Source organism: Rattus norvegicus, chromosome X (genome assembly GCF_021556685.1).
Source record: "Rattus norvegicus strain SHRSP/BbbUtx chromosome X, alternate assembly SHRSP_T2T, whole genome shotgun sequence".
In the NCBI taxonomy this organism is placed as follows: domain Eukaryota; kingdom Metazoa; phylum Chordata; class Mammalia; order Rodentia; family Muridae; genus Rattus; species Rattus norvegicus.
Window position 1 is genome coordinate 85,691,324 of NC_141554.1, and position 27,117 is coordinate 85,718,440.

Below are 27,117 nucleotides of genomic sequence, written 5' to 3' on the forward strand. Positions count from 1 at the left end.
TTGCTTAAAATTGCTTAAGCAACTTGAGGTTATTTAGGGGTCCTGTAGAAGTTCAGAATTAAAAGATTTTAAAAAATTACATATGGGGCTGGGGATTTAGCTCAGTGGTAGAGCACTTACCTAGGAAGCGCAAGGCCCTGGGTTCGGTCCCCAGCTCCGAAAAAAAGAACCAAAAAAAAATTACATATTAGGAATATTAATGGTCTACAAAAAGAAGTTGTGGCAATAATGAAAGTATTGAGTTGCAGGTTTCAAAGCACAATGTTATAAAAATAGTTCATGATTATCTATTATATGTATTTTGAATGCCTAGAAAAGAAGACCTCAACAATTTCAGACAAAAATTCATTATAAAGAATGAAAGCCCTACTGCTCCTGATTTTATTAGTATATCTCACATATGAGCATTGCCCATTACATGCTAGATCTCATAAATGTGTTCAGTAAAAATGACAATTTTGAATATTGAAGGATTTATATTTCTGAATACCAATCTTGTGGTTGGGATGATGAAATATTGGCATAATGGTAGGCATAGAAACCGATACAATAAAATTGCTAATTTTAAAACAAACCTTCACATTTACAAACAATAGGTATTTACAAAGATGCCAATGAAATTTAGTATGAGAAATAGACTCAAAACTCCCAATGAAACATTATTTGTCCATATAAAAATAACAGAGATTTATTTTTATTTACCTGTATTCTCATCTGTATGTACTTGTACTTGTACAGATAATTATCTGTGAGTGTATGCATATATGTATATGGATAGCCACAGAGGGCAGAAGAGCATACTAGGTGTTCTAGAACTGGACTTACAGGCAGTTAACCATCTCACTTGTGGATGATGGGAATCAAACTTGGTTCTTCAGGAAGAGCATCAAGTCTGCATATGCAAAAATAAACTAGACATCTGTCTTATATCATATACAAATTAACATAGAATTGGTAAACAATCTAAACATCAGAGCTAAAAACAAATTTCAGCAGATTACAGTTACACATTTTCTTGGATTAGGTAAATAATCCAATTAAAATTGACAGTCTCAGAATGAATTTTTTAGTACATAGTATGTACAAATGACCAAAAAATGCATGAAAAGTTGCTAATCCGCAATAGTATCCGGGGAATAAGAACTGGAACCATAATGAGAAACTATGCTGTGCACCTTAGGGTAGATAAAATGAAAGAGAAAAGAACAAGTTCTAGTGAGGACCGTTTTAAATTGGACTTTTCTTGCGCTGCTATTTGGAATGTACATTAGCACAGCTGCCTTAGAGAAACAGCTTGGCACTTGTTCCAAGAGTTAACCACAATGTTACCATAGGATCTGCAATTCTACTTCTAAGCATAGAACAAGGAGAATTGGAGGCAGTCCAATAATATTTTATTCAGGAATGTTTATAGCAAACTCAAGATAGAGAAACTAAGGAACCAAAACATCCATCAGTCAGTGACACAAAATGCGACATATTCTGCCAATGAAATAACATATGCTATTAAAAATATGAATTGTAATATATGGTATAACATGGATGACACTTGAAAACTTTGCAGTATGTGAAAATGCCAGTAAGTCTTAAGAAGATTTCATATTTTATAATTTCGCTCATATAAAATTTCCAGAGGTTTCACAGTCAAAAAATAGATCGATAGTTTTCTAGGGGAGGACTATGGAGTAAGATTTGAGAATAAATGATGGGCGAATGCTCATGAGTACAGAGCTTTGTTTTGGAGACGAAAATGTTCTACAATTTTACTCACAACTACACCATGCTATCACTATAATACTGAAAACAAGGTTTACTTTAAATGGATGTATTCTATACTATATTAACAACATCCTAATAAAACCGATTTTAGAAAAGTGATTGCAAATGTCCAAGAAACTTTTACTTTTATATTCATGCTCCATCCCTTTTATAATATTTATTCATTTTTATGTTATGAATGTTTGCCAGTGTGCAGTATCTATGCTACACGTGGATGCATTTCCTACTGAGACCAGAAGAGGGCGCGGGATCGCATGGAATGAAGTTACAGTTTGTTTTGAGCCACTTCCTGGGTGTTTGAATCTGAACCCAGGTCTTTTGGAAGAGTAGCCAGTGCTCTTAACCGCTGAGTCATCTATCCAGTAGCTCTCTATTTGATTTTTCCCCCTCCCCTTCCTTATGGGTGTTCCCCTCCCCATCCTCCCCCCATTGCCGCCCTCCCCCCAACAGTCTAGTTCACTGGGGGTTCTCTATTTGATTTTTAAGGCATTTTATTCACATTCTCTTAATTTATCTGCTCACTGTGCTTTAGAAATATGATATACTTTTTTTCCCTGTGAGATAATTTCCATACAGACTACAAGTTCTGTGACTTGTTTGTCTCAGTGTTTGTAGCATTAAAATATAGAATGTTCGTAGAGAAAAGTATAGTGTGGATAATTGGGAAAGTTATAACATTACATTAAAAACAGTCTTTGAAACAATCTCAATGAAAAGATACACCTCACCAGGCACTGGGCTATTTCACAAATCTTAATTCTCACAACAGAAACTTCTGTAGCTGATACAATTATTCATATTTTTTTTGTTGTTTTTTCTTTTTTTACTTTTTTTTTTTGGTTCTTTTTTTCCGGAGCTGGGGACCGAACCCAGGGCCTTGCGCTTCCTGGGTAAGCGCTCTACCACTGAGCTAAATCCCCAGCCTCAATTATTCATATTTTGAAATAAGTAATAAAATAAATACACAAGACTCAAATAAATACATGATACTCATATGATTAATATAGAACTTGCACTTAAATCTTGGGAAATACGTAACTTCCTAAAGAATAAACCATTGATGTGATGATAAATAGACTCATCCTTGCAAGTTTTGTGGTCTTTCATCATCATGGATCTGAAAAACAACTATTTTAAAATAATGGGTGATATTTGTAAAAGAATTATATTTTTATAGAAAAATTTTTATCATTTTAGATTTTTTTAAAACAATTTTACATTTATTTACATTAAAATCCTTGCATAAGGCTGAGATTACTTTAGGTAATATATTTAACAATTTTTTTTGTATTTTATATTACTTCTATTTTTACAGTCCAGTCATTACCTGTCCCCCCACCAGTCCCCCGTCCCACAGTTCCTTGTCTCGTTCCTCCTTTTCTCCAAGAGAATGTTCCCTGACCCACACACATAACCCAGTCTCCCCACTCCCTGGGGCCTCCAGTCTTTTGAGGGTTAAGTGCATCTTCTCTGACTGAACCCAGACCCGGGAGTCCTCTGCTGTATATGTGTCAAGGGCCTGATATCAGTTGCTGTAATATGCCTGGTTGGTGGCTTAGTGTCTGAGAGATCTCTGGGGTCCAGATTAGTTGAGACTGCTGGTCCTCCTACAGGGCTGCCCTCCTCCTCAGCTTCCTCCAGCTTTTCCCTAATTCAGCCAAGGGTCCCCTGCTATGATTATTGAAAACAGTTACATGAAATTTGTGTTGTCTCTTTTAAAAACCCATGATACATAGTCTCATTACTAGGTGTTATGCCGTGGAAGAAATTGTAACATGAATAAGATGAGACATTTAATTAACACAACAGTTATAAGGTATGCACTTTTGGCACATTCATTCACTGTATCTACTCTACAGTACCCTCAGGGTGTTGTTAATGGTAGCACAGAAAGCAAACAGAGGTGACTGTGTTTTAATGGACCTTACAATGGATTCACATAGCATATATTTAAGTGGCAGGTGTATGAATGAATACACTTACGTGAGTGTAATTTAGATCTGAGAGAGAGAGAAAAAGTTTTGATCAATGACTGAAATACTTGATTTTATTATATTTCTAAATTGTGGTCGGTCAGGGAGAATTTCAACATAACAAAGACAAGTGTAAATTAGCAAGAATGATCTTATGAGATCCTGCTACTATTTTGTTGGTTTTATAAGACACATTTCTAATATTTTATTGTGTGTGTATACCTGATATATTTTAGGTTTTTCTCCCACAATATATTTTAGCCACTTTTATATATGCTTTATGGATTTTTTCAGTAGTGAAAGGGAACTTTAATCTAAGTTTCACAAGCCAATTGGCATATATTCAAAAATAGGGGAAAGGTTAAAATTGATCTCACAATTGATCCAAAAAACATCAAAGGAGACCTAAGGTTATTATTTGGAAGGAGGGGAGGCTATTGCTATGAAGTACAAGCAGGAAATAATTACATTCTGGCTTTTGGATTAATCCTGTCCTGGATGATTTAAAACTACTTCTCCTTTTCTTCTATTTCCTTACCTTATTTATTCTCTGGGTAGATGAACACTATTTACTAGATTTTATACACTCAGTGATTAATTATTGTCAGTCCTGAAGAAGCAAGTGTAACAGAAACATGGATATGCCAAATGATCAGGTAAAAATAATCAAATTTTATTTGGAATACTTTCTTTTGATTGGTTTCTTCTTTTTCGTAAAAATACTAATAGTAATAGAAACATTTGAGTAAAAATTTTGTTCCCGATTAACCTTCTTTTTATGGAAATGTTATTCCTATACACAATGGGATTTTATTAAGGTGTAAATAAAAGTGAAATTATGAAGTCTGCAGGTAAATCGATGGATCTAGATAGGAAACATTATACTGAGTGAGGTAAACCAGGCTCCAAAAGACAAATTTCACATTTCCATTCATATTTGAAGCCTAACAATATTTATGCTTGTTTATTTAACTTGGAGTACCTATGGATGACAGAAAAGTAAGGGAGAAGAAAGATCATAAGAGAGTGGAGATAGCACAACATACATGACATGAAGGAGAAAAGAGGAATAATGGGGAAGGGAGTTTAAATGGGGTGAGGTATGGGAGAGTAAGAAAGAGGAAGAATGGGAAGTAGAATAATTAATAACAAGGATGTTTGAAAAAGTCACCAGCAGCCATACTATATTAATGATGTACATTTACGTAACAGTCTGATTGGAGTTACCCTACATTGGGGATAGTGCTCCTCCCAGAACCTATAGATTGTCAAATAAAAAGCCTTATGTAGGGCTGGAAGAAATGATTCAGTCGCTATGAGTACTTAATGCTATTGTAGAGGACCTGGGTTCAGTTACTAGTACCCACATCGAGTGGATTACTACAAATCTCCTAGCTCTAGGAGGTGGACACATTCTTCTGGTCTATGCAGGTAACTTACAAAAGTGTGGGTACACACACACACAAACACACACACACAGACATACACACACATACACACACACACAGACATACAGTCACACACACAGACACACACACAGACACAGATTCAGGCACACATACAGATAAAAATATATTTTAAGAAAGTTCAATGTCAAATAAGAGTTGTTGGTCAGGAATATCCCACACCTACCCCCTCCTTCAAAATATGCAGGTTATAGAATGGCAGGTTGTAGAACCTGGAGGTCTGACCCTACTACTAAGACATCACGTGCTTTGATCACAGGATATAGAGAATTCAAGTTGTTACTGAGTAGGAAGCTTCTTTCCTGCCAGCTATATATCATAGTACCAGAGGGTGCTTTGCAAGCTGATAGAGCAAAGAAATCAACAGTCATACTAGATGTTAAATCTGAGAGTTAGACTAATAACTGGTGTGCCTAGAAATGCCTATGGTTAAGAGTAGCATGAATATTATGGGATTAGCCAACCATTTTCTTGATTGAATTTAAGGAGGACATATATGACCACTAACATAAATCTGGCCAAACATGGCTGGGGAGTTCATAGACCCTAAAGGTGTACCTACTATTATTTTCTTAAATGGACATAGCATTAAAATGCTCTCTAAATTTGTATCTCTATAATAATAGATTAGTTGAACTAGCAGACCTCATCAGAGAAGTTTCTTTGTGCAGTGTATGGCAGTTAAAGAAGTTAATGCTGAAAATTGCAACTTTTTCAAGTACACAAACCAAGTATCTATGGACTGCTCAGCTATAAATAAAACAGTTCCATCAAACTCACTTTCTCCAAAGTTCAAATATCATCATGGAAAAGAGAACAGAAAGAATCTAAGAAACAGAGAAATAGAGAGAAACAAGGTCTTTTGGACATGGCAGGACCATTACACTCATGGATTCATAGTAGCAGTGATTGCCTGTACAAGATCAGCACAAGATCAAGCCAGCAATCTTTTCAGAGTAGAGGAGGAAGAGCTCATGAATCCCCACTACTAGCTGAGGCAATACTGACAATTGATGGTTTGGGGGAAGAAAAATCAGTTTCATCTAAATCTGTGGTACCTGGTGGGTCAACCCTGCTCCAGTATGTGACTCAATATACCTCAGTACATGGGCAGTATAAATTGTGCCTAGCTAGGTTACTGAATATAATAAAATAGGTATAAACTTAAGAGGGATTAAGATAGATCTAGGAGTTATTATTAGTAGGAGTAAAAATATGAAACTATATTGTATGCATTATGAAGTTCTCAAAGAATCAATAAAATAGTTTAACACAGAGGTATCAGGGGGCAATCAGAATGGCACAGAAGTAAAATTAATAGACTAGTTTTAACTGAAATGCCAGTACACCTATTTTATTCTCAGACATTCCTTCTTTGTGCATCTTATAATCTCAGGTAAATATTTTAAAAAGCTATTAAGATACTTGATCACAACATAAGGATTTCAGAGCCTATGAGGGAAGAATCAATGTTATTATGTTTGGTCCTTAGCATAAAACATATAGTAAATGATATTAGATACCCTCTTAATTTATCCAAGAAGATTCTCATACATATGACTAGAACTGTTCTTTATACATAGTTTAAAAAGATCCAAGTTTAAGTTTTATGCTCATTGATCAATCTAGAAGGAAGGGGACACATATGAAACAAGTCAATAAGGCAATTTCAGATTTTGATAAAAATTTATAATTAAAACAGAATGCTGTCTCTGGGTGTATGTGAGGTAGAGGGGAGCTGGAGCACAAAATCCACTCCCAAGTGCAGGTGCTTATCTGGCATCAATGGGAGAGGAGGCCCTTTGTCCTGTGGAGGCTCAATGCCCCAGTGTAGGGGGATTCTAGAGCTATGAGGCAGGAATGGCTGAGTGGGTAGAGGAGCATCCTCTATAGAGGCAAAGGGGAGGGGAAGAGAGGAGAAGGGCTGGTGTGTTTGTGGAGGGGAAACTGGGAAGGGAGATATCATTTGAAATGTAAATGAATAAAATGATTAATAGAAAAACAAAACAAACCAAAAAGGATGCTGGATGATGACTTGGAAATTGGCAATATTAATTGTTTCCAAAATTAGGGTTAACTCAATGAAGAGACATTTGAATCAAATGCTTAGTAAAAACTTTATACATCAAAAATATCAGAGAAAAAGCTTATTGAGTGGAAAGAAAAGTAGCTATGGAAAAGGTGGGGTGTCATGTTCAAGAAATTTAGTGTGGCTGAAAGGTTGATGACGTAGAGGAAACATGTTGGATTTATAGGATTTTGGCAGCAATTCAGCTGCTTTGCCTATTCAGTTGACAAGACACACCGGAAGATGTTCTCCATGGGTGTAACGTGGAATGTTGCACAAATATTGGCTTTAGGGAAACACATTTGAATCAAGAAAAGAGAGTGGAATCTGACAGAAGTTCAAGATAGAGATAATGATGTCTTAGACTAGGTTGATATCAGCAGGAAATAAAGGACAAATAGATCAACAAAACTTGCTAATAGATTGAAAATGGAATCTAAAGGAAAAAAGAAAATGTGACAATGAGGAATGTTTTGAGGAACTAATGAAATGAGAGTCACTGGAGGAGGAACAGTTTGTTCAGAGGGATCAAAAGTTTCAGTTTTGACATATTTGGTTGGAGAAGGCTATGAGACTTACAAATGGAAGTGATGAATAGGTAGTTGGGTATGTGAATTTTAATCTCAAGGGACACATATAGGCTGGAGATATTTGTCAGTTATGGTGATGCATGTGCTATTTATTGTCACACTACTGAACTTAATCTTGAACTGTAGTACAGTAACAAAGGAAGAGAGTGCTTGTTAACAAGCCCCTAGGTTCTACAATATTTAAAGGTCTGTTAGTAAAGAAGCTGTATTAACAAAATAAATTGTGATAAGTCACACTAATAGGAGAAAAGTCATGATAATGTGATGTCTTGATAGCAAAGGGATGAAAATAAATTTCAAGAGATAGTAAATTACCCACTGTATTAAACTGTTCTGCAAAAGCGTGTAAAATGAGGGCTTTGCATTTGACAATATGAAAGTGGTTCATAACATTAACAAGCATAGTTTTAGCCAAGTTGCAAAGGCAGAAGCAAAGCAGACATGGATGCAAAAGTGGAAGAATGGTGCAATAATTGTGACAATGATGATAAACAGCCTTTAAAGTTACACAGAAATAGGAAGCAGAAATATGAAGCAGTAATGTAGGAGTTAAGAGAGTTCCTGTCTCATAGGTATCTTTGTATTAGTAAGTATGATGCAATGGACAGTAAGTTGCTACTGTAAGAATGTGCATAACTGGGCACTAATCCTTAGTGAGGCAAGAAAACTCGAAGTCTTGAGACTACCTGGAAGGAGTGGGTCCTTGATATGAGTTTACACCTTTTATTCATGTTAGAGTGTTATGGACATTGATATTTTGACAAGTTTAGTAGTCAGGAAAGAAGCAGTCTTCTCTCTCTTTTACAATTCAACAAGCAGGGCATTTTTCTTTTTCTGTATACAGACATTTTAATTAGAATATAATTATATCACTTCCCCCTGTAGACTTTGATTTTTCAAAACCTACTTTAATAAAGGGTTTGCAAATGCTTCAAACTCCCTTCTAGCCCACCGTCCAAAGGTAGGGGAGAAAGAAGGTAAATAGGAAAGAAGGATAAGGACCTGTTTAGAAGGAGTTCTTTGGGGCGATTCCAATCTCTGTCAGTATACCAGCAGTCCAGTTCAGTAGTGTCAGGATACTAAACACGAAACAGCAACTGTGCCACAATCTAGCAGAAGCCTCTGCCAAATCAGCGCGAGCCAGCGGGGCAATCAGGACCAGCCAGAATGCCAGGAGTTTTCTGCCATGCTTCTCTCAATGAAGTAAAGATCAGTGAGGTTGGGGTGCCCGGCAAATAATGCACGTGCCCTGTCACTTTCCCGTGGGTCCTATTTATACTCTCTCCAAACATCATGTGCCCTCTCATGAGTCTTGCCTCAGCAAGAAATCACTGAGTCTGAATCACATAATACAATTATAAATTTCCTCTTCATCCCACTTTCCATTTCCTAACATCCCTCCTAAATCCCTCCAAGTCCTTCCATGTCCCCCTCACTCCCAAATTACTATTGTACACACACACACACACACACACACACACACACACACACACACACACACACACACACACAGAGAGAGAGAGAGAGAGAGAGAGAGAGAGAGAAACACACACACATACAAATACAAATACACGCATAAGTATATAAAGACAAGATGGTGAGTTGATTTGTTGTTGTTGTTTGTGTATATACCAGGTTTCAGGGATCACAACTTTTGTTGGACAATTAGGGGGCTCATCCCTGGGATAGATTAACTCTCCTCTCAGTTGCCTATAGTTTCTGGTCCTGGTATTTGACTCCATGAGCTTTTCCTCCCCCCACATTAGCATGTCCCACTGATGTCGCCATTCTTCAAATCCTATTTGTACAGCTGTTTCTATGACAGAGTATTTTCATGGTAATCTAGTTCCTAAGATCTTTCTAGCCCTTTTCTTAGAATTCCCTTAAACTACAGATACAGGAGCTGTTGTATAGATGTATCCATTGGGACTGGGCCCCGGCAACCCACAAAATCAAGCTCTATATTGTCTCCAGTTAAGCTCTTCTGTGATGGTCTCCATTTTCTGGGAAGATAAGCTTCTTTTATAAGGGATCATCTGTATATAAAAGGACAAGATTCAGAATGTAGGCAGGAATTAATATGGGTCTAGCAAAGTGGCAGATCTCTTTTTTTAATTTTTATTTTTCTTGGATATTTTATGTATTTACATTTCAAATATTATCTCCTTCCCCTGCTCTCCCATACGTCCTCCCCCTGCTTCTATGAGGATGCGCCCATTCCCATCCATCCACTCCAACCTCAGTGCCCTGGCATGGACTTTATTAGCCCTAGGTTAGGTTTCTAAGAGCAGACATGGTTTCCCTTCTGTTGGATGGACCTTAAAATTTAAATAAACAACTGTTACTTCCTGCACCTTTATGGGTGTCTGGCCATGCTGGTGATTGTTGTGGCCGACAGATATCACAGGTAGCTGGGAAGAACTATTAATTGTTTCTTTCCTTTAGCAGCTTGACTAGTATTTTCTGGTACCATGAAAGCTAAACCATAGGAACAGGCTTTCAGGTTAGCTCCAGATCAAATAACCTGGGTCTTGTGTTCTAACTGTAAAGTATCTTCAGCAACTGGAGCTTACCTTTAACCTGTCAGAGACAGCCTCGGGTGACAGTCATTGTCAATATTGTTTGATGAGTCACTTGGACTACCTTTAACTACTGTTTTTAAATTTTCTCATGCCTAGTACTGAAGTTTCTGCCAGTTTACGGTTAATTACGGCGACACTGTCAGGTCTAATGGCATAACAGTACACATACACTTATATGTACATTTTTTGGTAACTATAACATAATAAGATTACTTGAAGCTGTTTCCAAAAAAAGTGCTATTTTTTTTCTCTTCTCCCTCCCTCCCCTTCTGTATTGGCCTTCTTTACCCTTCCCATTTGAAGTCTATTTCCTCATCTTTCCTTTCTACTTTCTGTCAGCTCCCTTCTGCTATTCCCTTCATGGTTCCCTTACACATTCCCTGCTCCATGCTGTGTACTCGACATCTGGAGACGTAGAACTAGGAAAAGCAAGTGAAAGAATATGTGCTGTTTGTCTTCCTGGGTCTGGGTTACCTCACTCATTATAATCTTTAAAAAGTGAGGTTATTAGCTGACAATAGGGGCGATAATGGGGGATGGATGAGGAGGGGAATACCCATATAGAAAGGGAGGTGGAGTGGTCAGGGGGCTGATGGACAGGGAACTGGGAAAGGGAATAACATTTGAGATTTAAATAAGAAATACCAAATTTAATAAAAATGGAAGAAAAAAAAGATCATGGAGAAGGATCTGGAAGCTTGAGGAGATTATAAGAACATAAGACAGTTGTAGTACAGGCTGAATAGTGCTTTGGTGTCTCTGAAGTTTGTTTTTTTTTTTTAATCATGAATTTTAGAAGATTAATTCCCTCTGAGAAATCCAGATTTTCTTCTCCATCATGCACTGTTCTTCTGGTTTCAGGTATTATTTTCATAGAGATGGCCTGCATGATATAAAAGTTGGGAAAACTTCATTGACACTCAGGAAGAGAAAGAACAGAATGCTTCCTTGTCTGTGACTTTCCAAAGAGGCTCTTAGGCTGTTCTAGCCATATTAGATGTACCTCCACATACTGATGCATAGAACTATTTGGTTATTCTTCATATTATTATAAATTTCACTTTAAAATTTTTCTTTTGTATTTATGAAAGAAACACAAATGATGTTTATGCCCTTTCATTATTTATTTAAATGTTTAATCTGGTAGCTCCTGTACCCTTGTACCCCCCCCCAAAGGATTCCTCCATGTGGCTTTCTCTTTGTTATTTAAAATCGATGAGGTAGGCCACAAATTGCTTCATGGTGTATTGGACAAATGTGCCCTCTACTCTCTGCATCAACATGAATGTAAAACAATGAATCCCTATCATTGAATATAATATCTCAAATTTTTATGAAATATTATATAAAAGAAATGTTTTTCATAGAGAAAAGAAAACCCACATGCATCATGATCATTCATGGCATCTAATAATTTCTATGTCAAAGTAAGTAGATGTAGAGTTTTAGAGACTTTCTGAAGCTTCCCATTGCCAAATTAGTTCTATAAAATGGCTATTTTAAGTTATCCTCAATTTTGAAATGGCTGTCTGACTAAATGGCCACAAAACAGTATTGTACCTGTACTCATAGTTAGTTAAAGTACCTAAAAAAATAGGTTCTGTGTAGACTTAGATATACTATATACATGCTTCATATCTATACTAAAATGTGAATTTCTTGCTTTGAAACCATACTGTACAAGTCAGTCCTTGTAAATGCATTTGAGGTATTTTGATCTTTGAGTGCAAAGTCTTAATTGATTTGCATGGAATTTTCTTTTTTTTCTTAAAAATGCACAATAGTATACTGTAGGTGTCTGATACTGTGGTTCTGTATTCAACCTAAATTTTCTCTCCCAGATTTATTTTGTCATAGAACTGTTGTATCTGTGAAGTTTTTCTACATTATGTCAGTTGAAAGATGAGTTTAAATCTAATCTTTGGTTAAAAGTGTTAATGCTCAGATTGTGTCTGAAATATAACTCCCAGTTATACATGTTCAAAATGCCATTCTATATCATTACATAGGTGACAGATAAATGATAGTTGACAGATAGCTCAAAGTTCCTAATTAGTTTTGCTTACTTTTTTTCATATGTCATTTTGTAGGAAGTGATTTAGCACTGTCATGATACTTAAAATGTAGCATGGAGATGCAATGTGAGTTATTATACACTATCTTTCACATTTCTTTAGAGTCAAAACTAACCAATTTTGCTCCCTCCTAAAAAAAATCGCTGTGCAGAATCCACGGAGTTTATTCCACCGGGAAGCCTTTCCTGGAACTTCATTTGCTCCATCATCACAATTATCCAGAACAAATTCCAAGTAAGCCATCTTATCCTATAAAAGGGAAGTGCAAAGTACAAACACTGAAGAGGAAAGACAACACTATCTTACCTGAAAATAATTGCTTTAGAGAGTTCAACTTTCTTTATTTGGATTTTTTTGTTGTTGTTTTGTTTGTTTGGTTTTTGAATAGGAGGCAAATTTGCAGAGGGAAACAGACATAGTTCATGATATCACTGTTTTCAACTGTAAATATCTATATAATGGTATTTCTGACAGCATAAAATATAGCTCTTTAGCATATTTCCTGAGGAAAAAATCAGAGGTGACCAAAATTAAACTGTAGAACATTAAATGCTGTGCATCCCCATTCATCTAAGCATCACAACTTAGGCATTCTGACAAAAAACATAGTGACTCTTCCCTATCAAGGCTTTAGATTTTGTAATATAATTAAAAGAAAAATTGTTTTAGTACTTTCTGTCTTATGAATATACCATTATTTCATTATGCTTCTTGTTTTGATCTAATGACTAGTGCATGACTTCATTTGTTTCATATAGAATATAGACATAATAATCTATAACATAATACTTTAACATTTATACTTTATGTATATATTAACAATATATGCATATTTGTATTTTGAAGTATTTAAATTTTTATTCTTAAAATAGCTTAATTGCTCAAGAATGCAAAGAAGGCAATCTTTACGACTATTCAGATCTTAACTGGAATGGCTCTCCAGGACCAAGTAATCCTGCAGTAAACTACGAAAACAATCGTTCACCATCCATGTACATGAAGCCAAGCTTTGTATGTAGAAAAACTTTCAATTTATATTTATGGTTATAATCTTTATAATGCTAGTACAGATAATATAGTGAATATTAGAATTCAGTATGCTATAAATGACATAATAAAATTAGTGCAAATAAAAGCTTAAAAGTTTATATAAATTTCTATATCTACTATTTCAGTTTGTATAATGGGATTAGGAAATGAGAATCAAAGATATAGAATACATAACATAGAATAGGCATTAATGTATATATAAGCACATGTAACATGTTTTTGTATTCACTTATATACAATAATTTATATGTAAAATATTTTAATTTAAATTAAATTAGAAAGGAGATTTGAAATCACTGAAAACTGATTAAATGCTAGGAGATTTATTCAGATATGTATTAACATTCATCTTGTAGAGTAACACAAAACTACTCATTTTTCTTAAATACATATTATCCAGCAATGTTTGCCTCTTTTAGTGAATAGATTCTGAGTTGTACAGTATCAAAGACAGTTTAGAGGAATTCTAGTACAAGTATTTAGTGGTTATTTAAAAATAGCTAAAATTATTTACTAAAAGTAATACTTTATTTGTTTAAACAATTATGGACTTATTATGGTGATTAAACATTTTAATGAAATAATATATAATATATGTTTAATTTTCTAATTCAATATCATATCTAAGCAAGCTTAAACATTTTATCAAATGTCATGTAATTGCTTTGATATTTCTAATTTCCTTGCAGGATTTTTCCACAACTGGGGTCCCAAGAGCAGCGTATCCTCCAAAAGAAACTAAATATTCAATTTATGAAGGATCAGAAACTCCTTACAAAATTGGTCGTGCAAACATGAGATCCAACTACTAATTTCCTCACGGAAAAAAATAAATGTGTGTAAGCCTACATACACCAATCATGTTATATACCAAAAAACTACAAATATGATTTCCATGGTCCAATACTTTGTTTTTCTTATAATTATGATAATTGTTTTCTTTAGGTTTTGGATTTTTTTCTTTGCTAGCCCCTCTTGATGACTGTAATGCAAAACTTTTATTTCTTCTATCCAATTCCATTAACTCATCAGATGAAGATATTCATTATCTCCAAAATTTGACACAATATCTGTGTATTTATTGATTGGATTCTTTAGTATGTTTAGTGAAATGAAATAAAAAATAAGTTTCAAACAAACTGTTTATAAAAATAATAATAAAAGAAACCGGTGAGTAAAGGCACCTACTGGCAATCCAGATGACCTGAGTTCAAACCCCAAGATTCATGGGGTAGAGAAAAAGGTGAGGAGTAAGGAAGAGTTAATCCAAATAAAAGTGTATAAAAATGTCTTGTGAAAACTATGACCTTGTTGAGGGTGGGGGGAAATCCTGGAGTACTGGATGATGCTGCTCCAAAAACCATGAGAATTTTTTAAGCAAAAATTCCAGTGGTGGCTATAAAATATCACCCTATGAGCTGTTTGTCAGGGAGACTTTAGAGTCCCCCAACCCATGCAGGCTTTTAACATTCCTCTTGGTTACCCACCAGAAACTAGTTGATAAGTACCTGTTGCTGAAGACACCACACACCTTTGTTTCTTAATATAAGAAAACAAACTAGAAATGAGTTAGAGGCTTCTTTCATGTTGCATAGTTGTCATAGTGTTGAAAAGTGTTATGTAAGCTACTGGAGAAGTGAGAGTATCAATGGTCTTATTCAACCATGAACTACACAAATTACACAAGAGAAAATACAATCTTTTTTTTCCTTATTAGAATGTAAACTTTACTTTTTATTTTTTATTTTTTATTTTTTTATTTTTTATTAACTTGAGTATTTCTTATATACATTTCGAGTGTTATTCCCTTTCCCGGTTTCCAGGCAAACATCCCCCCTCCCCTTCCTTATGGGTGTTCCCTTCCCCATCCTCCCCCCATTGCCGCCCTCCCCACAACAATCTAGTTCACTGGGGGTTCAGTCTTAGCAGGACCCAGGGCTTCCCCTTCCACTGGTGCTCTTACTAGGATATTCATTGCTACCTATGAGGTCAGAGTCCAGGGTCAGTCCATGTATAGTCTTTAGGTAGTGGCTTAGTCCCTGGAAGCTCTGGTTGCTTGGCATTGTTGTACATATGGGGTCTCGAGCCCCTTCAAGCTCTTCCAGTTCTTTCTCTGATTCCTTCAACGGGGGTCCTATTCTCAGTTTAGTGGTTTGCTGCTGGCATTCGCCTCTGTATTTGCTGTATTCTGGCTGTGTCTCTCAGGAGCGATCTACATCCGGCTCCTGTCGGCCTGCACTTCTTTGCTTCATCCATCTTGTCTAATTGGGTGGCTGTATATGTATGGGCCACATGTGGGGCAGGCTCTGAATGGGTGTTCCTTCAGTCTCTGTTTTAATCTTTGCCTCTCTCTTCCCTGCCAAGGGTATTCTTGTTCCCCTTTTAAAGAAGGAGTGAAGCATTCACATTTTGATCATCCATCTTGAGTTTCATTTGTTCTAGGCATCTAGGGTAATTCAAGCGTTTGGGCTAATAGCCACTTATCAATGAGTACATACCATGTGTGTTTTTCTGTGATTGGATTACCTCACTCAGGATGATATTTTCCAGTTCCAACCATTTGCCTACGAATTTCATAAAGTCATTGTTTTTGATAGCTGAGTAATATTCCATTGTGTAGATGTCTCACATTTTCTGTATCCATTCCTCTGTTGAAGGGCATCTGGGTTCTTTCCAGCTTCTGGCTATTATAAATGAGGCTGCGATGAACATAGTGGAGCACGTGTCTTTTTTATATGTTGGGGCATCTTTTGGGTATATGCCCAAGAGAGGTATAGCTGGATCCTCAGGCAGTTCAATGTCCACTTTTCTGAGGAACCTCCAGACTCATTTCCAGAATGGTTGTACCAGTCTGCAATCCCACCAACAATGGAGCTTATGTTTGTGTGCTTTTCTTCTCTTTGTTTTGTTGCCAAGACGATTAGTTTCTTGCTTTTTCTAGGGTGTAGCTTGCCTCCTTATGTTGGGATTTACCATTTATTATCCTTTGTAGTGCTGGATTTGTAGAAAGATATTGTGTAAATTTGGTTTTGTCATGGAATATCTTGGTTTCTTTGCCTCTCTTGGGCATATATCCAAAAGACGCCCCAACATATAACAAAGACACATGCTCCACTATGTTCATAGCAGCCTTGTTTATAATAGCCAGAATCTGGAAAGAACCCAGATGCCCTTCAACAGAGAATGTGGTACAAAATGCGAATGCTTCACTCTTTCTTTCCTTGGCAGGGAATAGAGAGGCAAAGATTAAAACAGACACAGAAGGAACACCCATTCAGAGCCTGCCCCACATGTGGCCCATACATATACAGCCACCAAACTAGATAAGATGGATGAAGCAAAGAGGTGCAGGCTGACAGGATCCGGATGTAAATCTCTCCTGAGAGACACAGCCAGAATACAGCAAATACATAGGCGAATGCCAGCAGCAAACCACTGAACTGAGAATGGGACCCCCGTTGAAGGAATCAGAGAAAGGACTGGAAGAGCTTGAAGGGGCTCGAGACCCCATATGAACAACAATGCCAAGCAACCAGAGCTTCCAGGGACTAAGCCACTACCCAAAGACTATACATGGCCTGACCCTGGGCTCCGACCTCATAGGTAGCAATGAATAGCCTAGTAAAAGCACCAGTGGAAAGGGAAGCCCTTGGTCCTGCTAAGACTGAACCCCCAGTGAAAGTGATTGTTGTGGGGAGGGCGGTAATGGGGGGAGGATGGGGAGGGGAACACCCCTATAGAAGGGGAGGGGGAGGGGTTAGAGGGATGTTGGCCCGGAAACCGGGAAGGGGAGTAACAACTGAAATGTAAATAAGTACTCAAGTTAATAAAGATATTAAATGAGTAATTTATAGTGATATGATGAACCTTTTAGTGAAACAGTAGCATTAAATAACCATTTGAAGTATAAAATTTTAGTATAAATTAATTTGTACAAATCAATTGTCAAATGGGTTCTAAAGTGATTATTACAAAAGAAGGACCCCAAAATCTGTCTTCCTTTTTCCCATATTTCCTTTCTTCCCCAGTAATTCTCTCAAAAATACCCTCTCAAGGAAACCCACATGTGATTCTCTAGATGATTTTAAAATCAGTCAGTTATATTGATGTTGATTAAACATTAAAACTCTTGACAGCAAACATATCGTTTTTAATTTATTGAAATCATTTTATTTTTATTTGTACTTTCTCATATAATACATCTCAACAGTGACCTCCCCTCACTTCCTGCCTCTCAGCTCCTCCCTCATATACCTCCTATTTCTCCCAGATCCACATTCTCCCGCTTTGCTTCAGAAAAGATCAGACCCCCAATGATATCAACCAAACTTAGTATAACAAGAAGTTTCCACTCCTTGTCACCCTAGTCTATAACAATTTCAAGACTGTTTAAAATTTAGGAAGTCATTCTCATATAAGTAAGATTATGCAGATTAAGTTATGCCTACATATAACAACATATAATGAAAAAGAGGCCATGAATTGAGAAGAGAGCAAAGAGGGGTATATGGGAGAATTCAAAGGAATGAACTGAAGAGGGAAATGATGTAATTATACTATAACTTCAAAAAAGGAAATAGTTCTCAAAAACATACGTGTCTAATCTGACACTCAATGTAATTTTAACTGTGAGCTCCCAAAAAAAGTTATATACTTCTAATCCATAATTACACAAACCAATCATTGCCATTTCAAAAGAAAAAAAAAGGATTCAGTCTATGTCATAGTGAGAAATAATTTTTATCTGTGTGCCACTGACTGCAATGATGAGTTTAGTTTGCTTTTCTGACAATGTCAAACACAATTGCAAGTCTTTATAACATTTGTTCCTCCAGAATATAGGAAACAAACAAGGCCTTTCTCTTTCTGTGTCCTCCCTCCTCCCTTATCTTTCTCTTTCGGTGTCCTTTCTCTCTGCGCTATCTCTCTCTTCCTCCCTTTTTCCCTCTCTGCCACCTCCCACTACCCAGGTTCCAGCTGGCCTCTTCCCTTTCTCTCTCCTCTCTATCTTTGTCCCTTTTCTTTCTCTGCCTCCATTTCCCTTCTTATGCTCCAAATAAACTTCATTTTATATTTAAAAAAACATACAAAATATGTCAAAGACAACCATACAATAATAGAATAAATACTCTAAGAATACAAACCAAGAGAGAATTCTTCAGTGCAACAGGTGGAATGTAAGATTCTACACAAGTTGTGTAAGGTATTTACCAATGAACCATAATGAAGTAGTTCACTTTACATTACTTTTTGAATGAGAATCCTATAGCCATGTTTATTTAAAGTTTGGATACAATAGTCATTTTGCAGTATTGGTAAATAACATTAACTTTTTTATCTTTATTAACTTGAGTATTTCTTATTTACATTTTGATTGTTATTCCCTTTCCCAGTTTCCCGGCCAACATCCCCCTAACCCCTCCTCCTCCCCTATAACATTAACTTTTATACAAAATTATTCATGCTGATCTCTGAGGGATTTTTTTATAAATTTGGAGGAATTATCCCCATTTATCGATTGTTATGCTTTTATTTAAATAGGTATTTTGAATTGTTAAGATATTTGCTTTTCTATCATTTGTTTGAGACACCTCATCCACGTGATTTGTGGTACTTATAATCTAGAAAATTTGGAGGATTTGGTACGTACCTCCAAGTTTTTTTATTACACTAGGAGATAGATTCTATAAGTAAGGCAATAAAGAAAATATAAGAGATGTCAGATGAGGCTAAGAAATTCAGAAAAACAGTCATAAGGTCAGTAAAGAAGGTGATACCAACTTCTCAGTTTACTTCTCTGAAAAATTAATGTGTTAACTTTCCAGTTTCATTACAAATAAGATGCTTCTTGCATCATCCAAATCCTGAATGGATAACCCAAGAAAAGGAATCTATGTAATTAATAGGGTAGTCAAGATGAGATAAGGCATGCAAAGTACTTAAAACAGCTCAGAAAAGAGTTAGTATCCAATAAGACATATGTGCAAGATTCTAATATAAAAATGAGGCTAAAGTGAAATGCTGTGGACAGTCATCTAAATGTAGCTTATATCTAGAGCAATTGGCATTTAGGAATCCATGCTTCTAGACCAGGAATCAAGATCTACAAAAGAAAAATAAGGTCACAAAAGGTTGCTTTCAAAATGTCTAGTAGACCAGAGTACAACAAGAGACAAACTGGATATCGGACCAACGATGCTTTGGGGAAGAAATTTCTTACATTTTTAGTGCCTGGAGTTTAAACTAGAAACTTAGAATACTTTCCCACATATTGGAAGGCTTGACTCTATAATAAAAAAAATGACTTGAAAATAATGAATTAAGTGGCTATGTATAGTAATACTATTAATTCCAATACTCTGGAGGCAGAGGCAGCTAGATCCCTGAGTTTGATGCTAGCTTGGTGGGCATAAGGATTTCCAGGAAATTCAGGGCTACATAAAGAGACCCAGAATCAAAATAACGATAAAACAAAACAATCAAACAAAATCAAGAAAATGGCTTAAGGGACCAAGATAGTTCTAGATAATGATGATCATCAGAGCAAATTTTTTGTCAAGGAATAAAGATGAATTTGGAAGAAAAACTATTACATAAATATTATGTTCTGGGTGATACAAGGCGTACAAAATGACCAGGTATTATTTCAAAGAAGAAAATAAGTTTTAAAAGCCCAACTGAGGATATTTCAATCACACTTAGAAAGGGGAAGGGGGAAATAATCACAGGAGGCAGAGTGAGGGAGGAACCTGAGTGGGAGGGGGAGGGGAAAAGGGGAATGAGATCAGGTATGGGGGGGCAGGAGAGAAGCCCAGAGGGCCAAGGGAATGAATGGGAATAAGCAACATTGGAGGGTGGGAGGTCATGGTGGGGGACTCTGGAAAGTACCAGAGACCTGGAGGTGAAAGACTCTAAGGACTCAATGAGAGTGACCTTAGTCAAAAAGCCCAACATTGGGGGAGTTGGAAGTTGAATAGTCCACTTTAAGTAGATAGACAAGGCCTCAAGCAGAGGGACAGGGTTACTAACCCACAGTCAAAACTTCTGACCCAGAACTGCTCCTGTCTAAAAGAACTGCAGGGACAAAATGGAGAAGAGACTGAAGAAAATGTGGTCCAATGGCTGGCCCAACTTGGGATCCATCTCATGGGAGGACACTAAGGCCTAACACTATTAGTGATATGCTTACAGACAGGAGCCTGTCATGGCTGCCCTCCAAGAGGCTCAATCAGCAGCTTTCTGAGACAGAAGCAGATATGTATACACAACCACTGGACTGAATTTGGGTATCCCCCAAGATTGAATTAGGGGATAGACTGAAGAAGTTGAAAGGGAGAGTGACTCCATAGGAATACCAGCAGTCTCAACTAACCTAGACCAGAGGTCTGCCTGGTCTGACTTCAGTGGGAGAAGGTAAGCTTAATACTCAGGAGACTTGAGGCTGCAGTGAAAGAAGAGGCCTGGTAGGGGAAGCAAGGGGGAGGAGGAATGGAATGAGTAACTGTGGGAGGGGAATCTGGGAAGAGGCAATGACTGAAATGAAAACAAATAAAATAGTAAAAAATAAAAAGAAAACTGTTTTCATTTATACATGTATATAATGCTTTCTGATTACTTTATCCCCATTTGCTCAATTTTCTTCCCCCTTACTGTAGGACTTTGGTACAGAATTCCTTACAAATCTTTTTCTGCCAGTAGATTTTTTCCTTTGATGAGTATGAAGTGTCTTTCCATATCTCTTCTGACTAATTTTGGTCCAGATTATGTGCTCTCAAATAGCTATACTTGCTTGTTTCTTAGATCCGTTTGGATGGAACACCTTTTATCATTCTTTATCTTAAGGTGCATCTATTCTTAATATCGAACTGTATTTCTGAAGGGTAGCAGAAGGATGAATCCTGTTTTCTAACCCAAAGGTTTATTTCTTGAGAGTAACAAATTGATGAATCCTATCCCAGTGAACGGGAGGAGTAATATGTGGTTTGGGTTGAGGATCCATTCTGGATCGAGTATGGTGAATTGTCTGGTGTCATAGTAAGGATTTCTATTGCTGTGATAAAACATTATGACCAGAAGCAACTTGGAGGGGGAACAACTTGATTACACTTCTAGGTAATAATCTGTCACAAGGAGACATCAGGACAGAAAGTCAAGGAAGGAAGGAACCTGGAGGCAGGAGCTGATACAAAAACCCTGGGGGAGTTCAGATCCGCTGGCTTTTCCCCATGACTTTAGTAGCCTTTTTGTTAGAGAACTCAGGAACACCAGCCCAGTGATAGCACTATCTACAGTGGGCTGAGCCTGCTATCAGACAGGCAGAGAAAGCACCCAAATGACCTTGAACCTCAGCTGACTTCCAACAAAAAGGAAAAAGAAGCCTTCCTCCATGAATTCCCAAAATCTTACAAACTGTATATCCCTCCCTTCTACTTCCTGTGCATCTCTCTATCTGTCCTCCTCACTAATTCTTATTATCTGTGGTTTTTCCTATGTTTACTCCCTGTGAAGTGATGGCTTGCTCTGCCTCCTGACATATGGTTGTTTTTATTTAATCCTGTTAAAAAATAACAGAAAGTTCTTGGACTAAAGGGGTGTGCTAGGGCTGAGGCACACCACAACTACCACAATTTTGAGGTTCATAGTGTGACCAAATATTCTAATATCCTGCAACAATTCTGTGTGTATGTGTGTGTGTGTGTGTGTTTGTGTGGGTTTGTGTGTTAGGTGAAAGGGGTAAGTGCAGAGTAAAAGAGAAGGAATGGACTTTATTTTCAATATGTACCAATCCAATTTGCCCAGAAAAATTTGTTGGAGATGCTATCCTTTCTTTAGTGTATGATGCTGGCCTCTCTGTTAAAAATCAGGTGACTATTCCCCAGAAGTTCTTATATTGTTGAGAATAGTTTTGATATCCTGGGTTTCTTTTTGTTATTTCAAATGAATTTTCAAACTGCAAATTTTAACTCTATGTATAATGAGTTATAATTTTGATGGGAATTGCATTGAATCTGTAGATTGCTTTCAGCAAGATGGCCATTTTTACTATATTAATCCTGCCAATCTATGAACATGGGAGATCTTTCCATCTTCTGAGATCTTTTTCTATAACTTTCTTCAGAGACTTGAAGGCCCCCCCACCCCTGGAGCTGAGGACCGAACCCAGGGCCTTGCCCTTGGTAGGCAAGCACTCTACCACTGAGCTAAATCCCCAACCCTGAAGTTCTTGTCATACAGATCTTTCACTTGCTTGATTAGAGTCACACGAAATCATTTTATACTATTTGTGACTATTATAAAGGGTTTCATATCCCTAAATTGTTTCTCATTCTGTTTTTCCTTTGAATAGAGGAAGGCTACTGTTTTGTTTGAGTTAATTTTTTATCCAGTCACTTTGCTGAAATTGTTTATCAGCTGTAGGAGCTCTCGGGTAGAATTTGGGGGTCAATTAAGTATACTATTATATCATCTACAAATAGTGATATTTTGACTTCTTCCTTTCCAATTGGTATCCCCTTGACCTCCTTTTATTGTCTAATTGTTCTGGCTAGGAGTTCAAGAACTATATTGAAAAGGTAGTCTTGTCTAGTCCCTGCTTTTAGTGGTATTGCTTCAAGTTTCTCTCCACTTAGTTTTTTATTGGTTTGCTGTAAATTGCTCTTACTATGTTAGGTATGGGCCTTGAATTTCTGTTTTTTCCAAGACTTTTATCATAAAGGGGTGTTGAATTTTATCAAATGGTTTTTCAGCATCTAGTGAGATGATCATGTGGTCTTTTTCTTTGATTTTGTTTATATAGTGGATTACATTGATGTATTTCTATATATTGAACCATCCTGCATCTCTGGGATGGAGCCTACTTGATTACAGTGAATGACATATTTTAAGCTATGATGTGTTCTTGAATTCAGTTTGTGAGAATTTTATTGAGTATTTTTGCATGGATATAATAGCTCCTCTCTAAAAGAAATACAGGGACAAAGAACAGAGCAGAACTGAAAGAAAGGCCATCCAAAGACTGTCCCACCTGGGGATGCATCCCATATGCAGCCACCAAACCCAGTCACTATTGCTGATGCCAAGAAGTGCTTGCTGACAGGAGCATGATAGGGATGTCTCCTAAGAGGGTCTGTCAGAGCTTTACCAATACAGATGAGGATGCTTGCAGCTAACCATTAGACTGAGCATGGGGACACCAATGGAGGAGTTAGAGGAAGGACTGAAGGAGTTGAAGGGGTTTGCAACCTCATAGGAAGAGCAACAGTATCAATCCCCCCAAGAACTTCCATGGACTAAACCACCAACCAAAGAGTACACATGGGGGAACCCATGGTTCCAGCTGCATATGTAGCAGAGGGTGACATTTTTGGTGATCGTAGGAGAAGCCCTTGGTCCTGTGAAGTCTCCATACCCCAGCATTTGGGAATGCCAGGTAGGAGGTGAGGGTGGTAAGGTAGGAGTGGGTTAGTCAGAAGGGGAGCATCCTCATAGAAGCAAGGGGAAGAGGAATGGGAGAGGGGAGTACTGGGAAAGGGGATAACATTTGAAATGTAAATACGTAAAATATCCAATTAAAAAGAAAAAAATCAGGTGGTCATAGAAGTGTGTCTTTAAGTGAAGGTCGTCAATCCCATTCTATTGATTGGTGGTGTTAGCTGTCAGGCATCTTTCTAGCCAGGTCCTGAGGGACAACAAGATACTTCATCATTTGCTTCCCAGAAGTAACACATTGTCTCTTCTGTTGCATGTCCTGTGCATGGACATAAAGGGTTGTGTGTCTCCTTCCCCCATATCTTCTTCCCTTCCCCCTCACTCCTGAAGCAGCCTCTGTCCCTCTCCCTTTTAATAAACCTCCCACATGAGACCTGTTGCACAGTGTGAATGTTTTCAGAACCTACTGCTTAGTGAGAAGACTGAGTTAGATTGTCTCCATTATAGGCTACAAGATGCCAAGTTCAGGAGACTAGGCCTAAGTTTCTGTTTCCCAGAGCTGAACAAACCCGTTCTAGGAAAAGCCATAGTCTTAAGGTAGCCAATCAGCAGCTCTCCCGCCATCTGGCCTGAGCCTGATGGGGTTCAGGAATCACCACACAAACCAGATGAACACTGATCTCAGTTAAGCAGGAATAGTTTATTGACTACAACCTAAAACTGGTCAAACCAGAGACACAGCTTGGAATTATATGAACTATAACAAAGGATAACTTTTCTGTCACATCTCTGTGTCTATGACTGGCAAGACATGTTACAGCAACAATATGAAATAGCTGCAGGGATGGGACAAAATGATTACAGCTAATGGGGGTGGGGGTATCAGACCGTAACTAAGAATAGTTAGTCAGCAATGATTCTGGAAATTCCCCAGGCCCCCAGCCACGATATGGAAATCCCTTAGAATCATAGCCAATCCCAGAGACACCTAGAGATAGAGCAAACCAATCAAGATAAAGGTTACTGCCCCCTCTCTCGAATTCCCATAATCAGCTTTAAATTGAGAGCTCACCTCCAGGGACACAATTTTGATGAATGAGCCCACTGCATGGTGGTAATTTCTGCAGAACAAACTTTCTTTGCCTTTGCATAGTATTTGTATATGAGGTCTTATTTCAGCAACTCATGGACACTAACATTTGAAGGTATGTCTGACATCGATATGAATACCTGTGACTCAAGAGTAGAACAATTTTAGGGGAGCAATTGGCTCTTCACCAATCGGTGAGTTGAGGCACCTCTGTGTGTTCTGTGTCTTTGTGATTTTTGTCCCTTGTCTTGTCTTGCTCGGAGTCTGCTCTGTTCAGTATTTGTGGGAGGGTCATTTTTCTTCTTTTCTGTTTCTTTGGGAGGCACAACCTAGAGGCCACTGGAGGCAGGGTAGATGTGACAGATTCCCTTCTGCTGAGGGAGTTCTAAGGACGCTTCTGAAACCCATGTGTTGGAGGTGAAAAGCTCCCATTTGTATAATTAGCACCAGATTTTTATAGTGGCCTGCAGGATGGATGTAGTTGGTGGAGCCTGAGTGCCAGAGAGCCTTCCCAGTGGCAGTGGGAGTCAGAGAACTCCAGCTAAGTACAGGTTTTCATGAAGGCTATGAGGTTGTTCCTCACAAGCAAAACCTTAGAGAGGATACACAGCCATCAGTATCATTCGAGTTCTTTTTCGTATTCCTGTAGGTTTATTCTGTGTTTATGTGCTTGTGATTTATTTGTTCTCTCCTATTACCTTTGAAAGACACCATGGGGCAGACAGAAAGTTCCACTCTGCTGGACCTAGTTCAATTGTACTTAAATGATTTCAAATGCATGACAGAGAATCTAAGTTTAACTACACAGTCAGGTAAATTAACCATCTTTTGCAGTAACAAATAGCCAGCAGGTCCATCACCTCTTTTGTTTTGTTTTGTTATGTTTTGTTTTGGTTTGGTTTGGTTTGGTTTTTGTGCCTCTCTCCTCTATCTTTAACTCCTGTACTATAGGACACCTGGGTTCGGAGGAAAATGGACAATAGTTCACCTGCTGATTGTTCACCCCTTGTCTTAGTTTTAACTCATTTCAAGGATTTTTAGAGGGAAAAAAGTAGCTGAATTGGGACAACAAAAACTGATAAACTGGTGCTGCCCTTGGAGCACTGCCTCCTGCCTGGATCAAGCTGGCAGCAATCCAAGGATTCTGTGCAGGCTGTTCATGAAGGGTACAGAAGCTTCTCAGCTTCTCCAATAAGAAAGCTGCATGGATAATTCTGCTACAAAACATCTATGCCTATGAGAACTGGATTCAACAAGTAGCAAGGTGCTCCTCCCTTAAAATTATAGCTAAAACAAATACAAATTATTTCTTTTTTAAATGTATAAATGTATGTGGCCACTGCATACTTATTTCTGACCAGTCTTGAATATATAAAGTCACACTATGTTTTGCATGTCTCGATTATAAAATATTGATTTATAATTTATGATATACAGTTAATCATCTATAATATTGGAAATGGAATATTGACTTAAAACAACTCAAGGTTAAAGCCATTCTGTACAAAAACTCAAGGCATGAGCCAAACTATACCTCTCTTGGACAGGTTCTCTTGAGATATTTTTAAATTGGAACAATATTTTTTTTATCTTTATTAACTTGAGTATTTCTTATTTACATTTCGATTGTTAATCCCTTTCCCGGTTTCCGGGCCAACATCCCCCTAACCCCTCCCCCTCCCCTTCTATAGGGGTGTTCCCCTCCCCATCCTCCCGCCATTACCGCCCTCCCCCCAACAATCACATTCACTGGGAGTTCAGTCTTGGCAGGACCAAGGGCTTCCCCGTCCACTGGTGCTCTTACTAGGCTATTCATTGCTACCTACGCAGTTGGAGCCCTGGGTCAGTCCATGTATAGTCTTTGGGTAGTGGCTTAGTCCCTGGAAGCTCTGGTTGCCTGGCATTGTTGTACATATGGGGTCTCGAGCCAAATTGGGATAATATTGTTATGCAACTTCTGCCCTGGAAATCAGACTTATAAAAGACAGGTTTTAAAAATGTCTTTTTGGTTTCTGA

At 37.6% G+C, this 27,117-nt stretch overlaps 1 protein-coding gene across 1 annotated transcript in view; it reads left to right on the top strand.

Moving 5' to 3' along the window:
* Nucleotides 1–14,766, top strand: part of 2010106E10Rikl (RIKEN cDNA 2010106E10 gene like) — a 63,439-nt gene extending 48,673 nt beyond the window's left edge. The window contains exons 5-7 of the mRNA NM_001395116.1: nt 12,685–12,767; nt 13,406–13,544; nt 14,273–14,766. Of these exons, the coding sequence (NP_001382045.1) occupies nt 12,685–12,767; nt 13,406–13,544; nt 14,273–14,395 (345 nt within the window). The 3' untranslated portion in view covers nt 14,396–14,766. The remainder of the gene's footprint in view (nt 1–12,684; nt 12,768–13,405; nt 13,545–14,272) is intronic.
* The last annotated feature ends 12,351 nt before the right edge of the window (nt 14,767–27,117 follow it).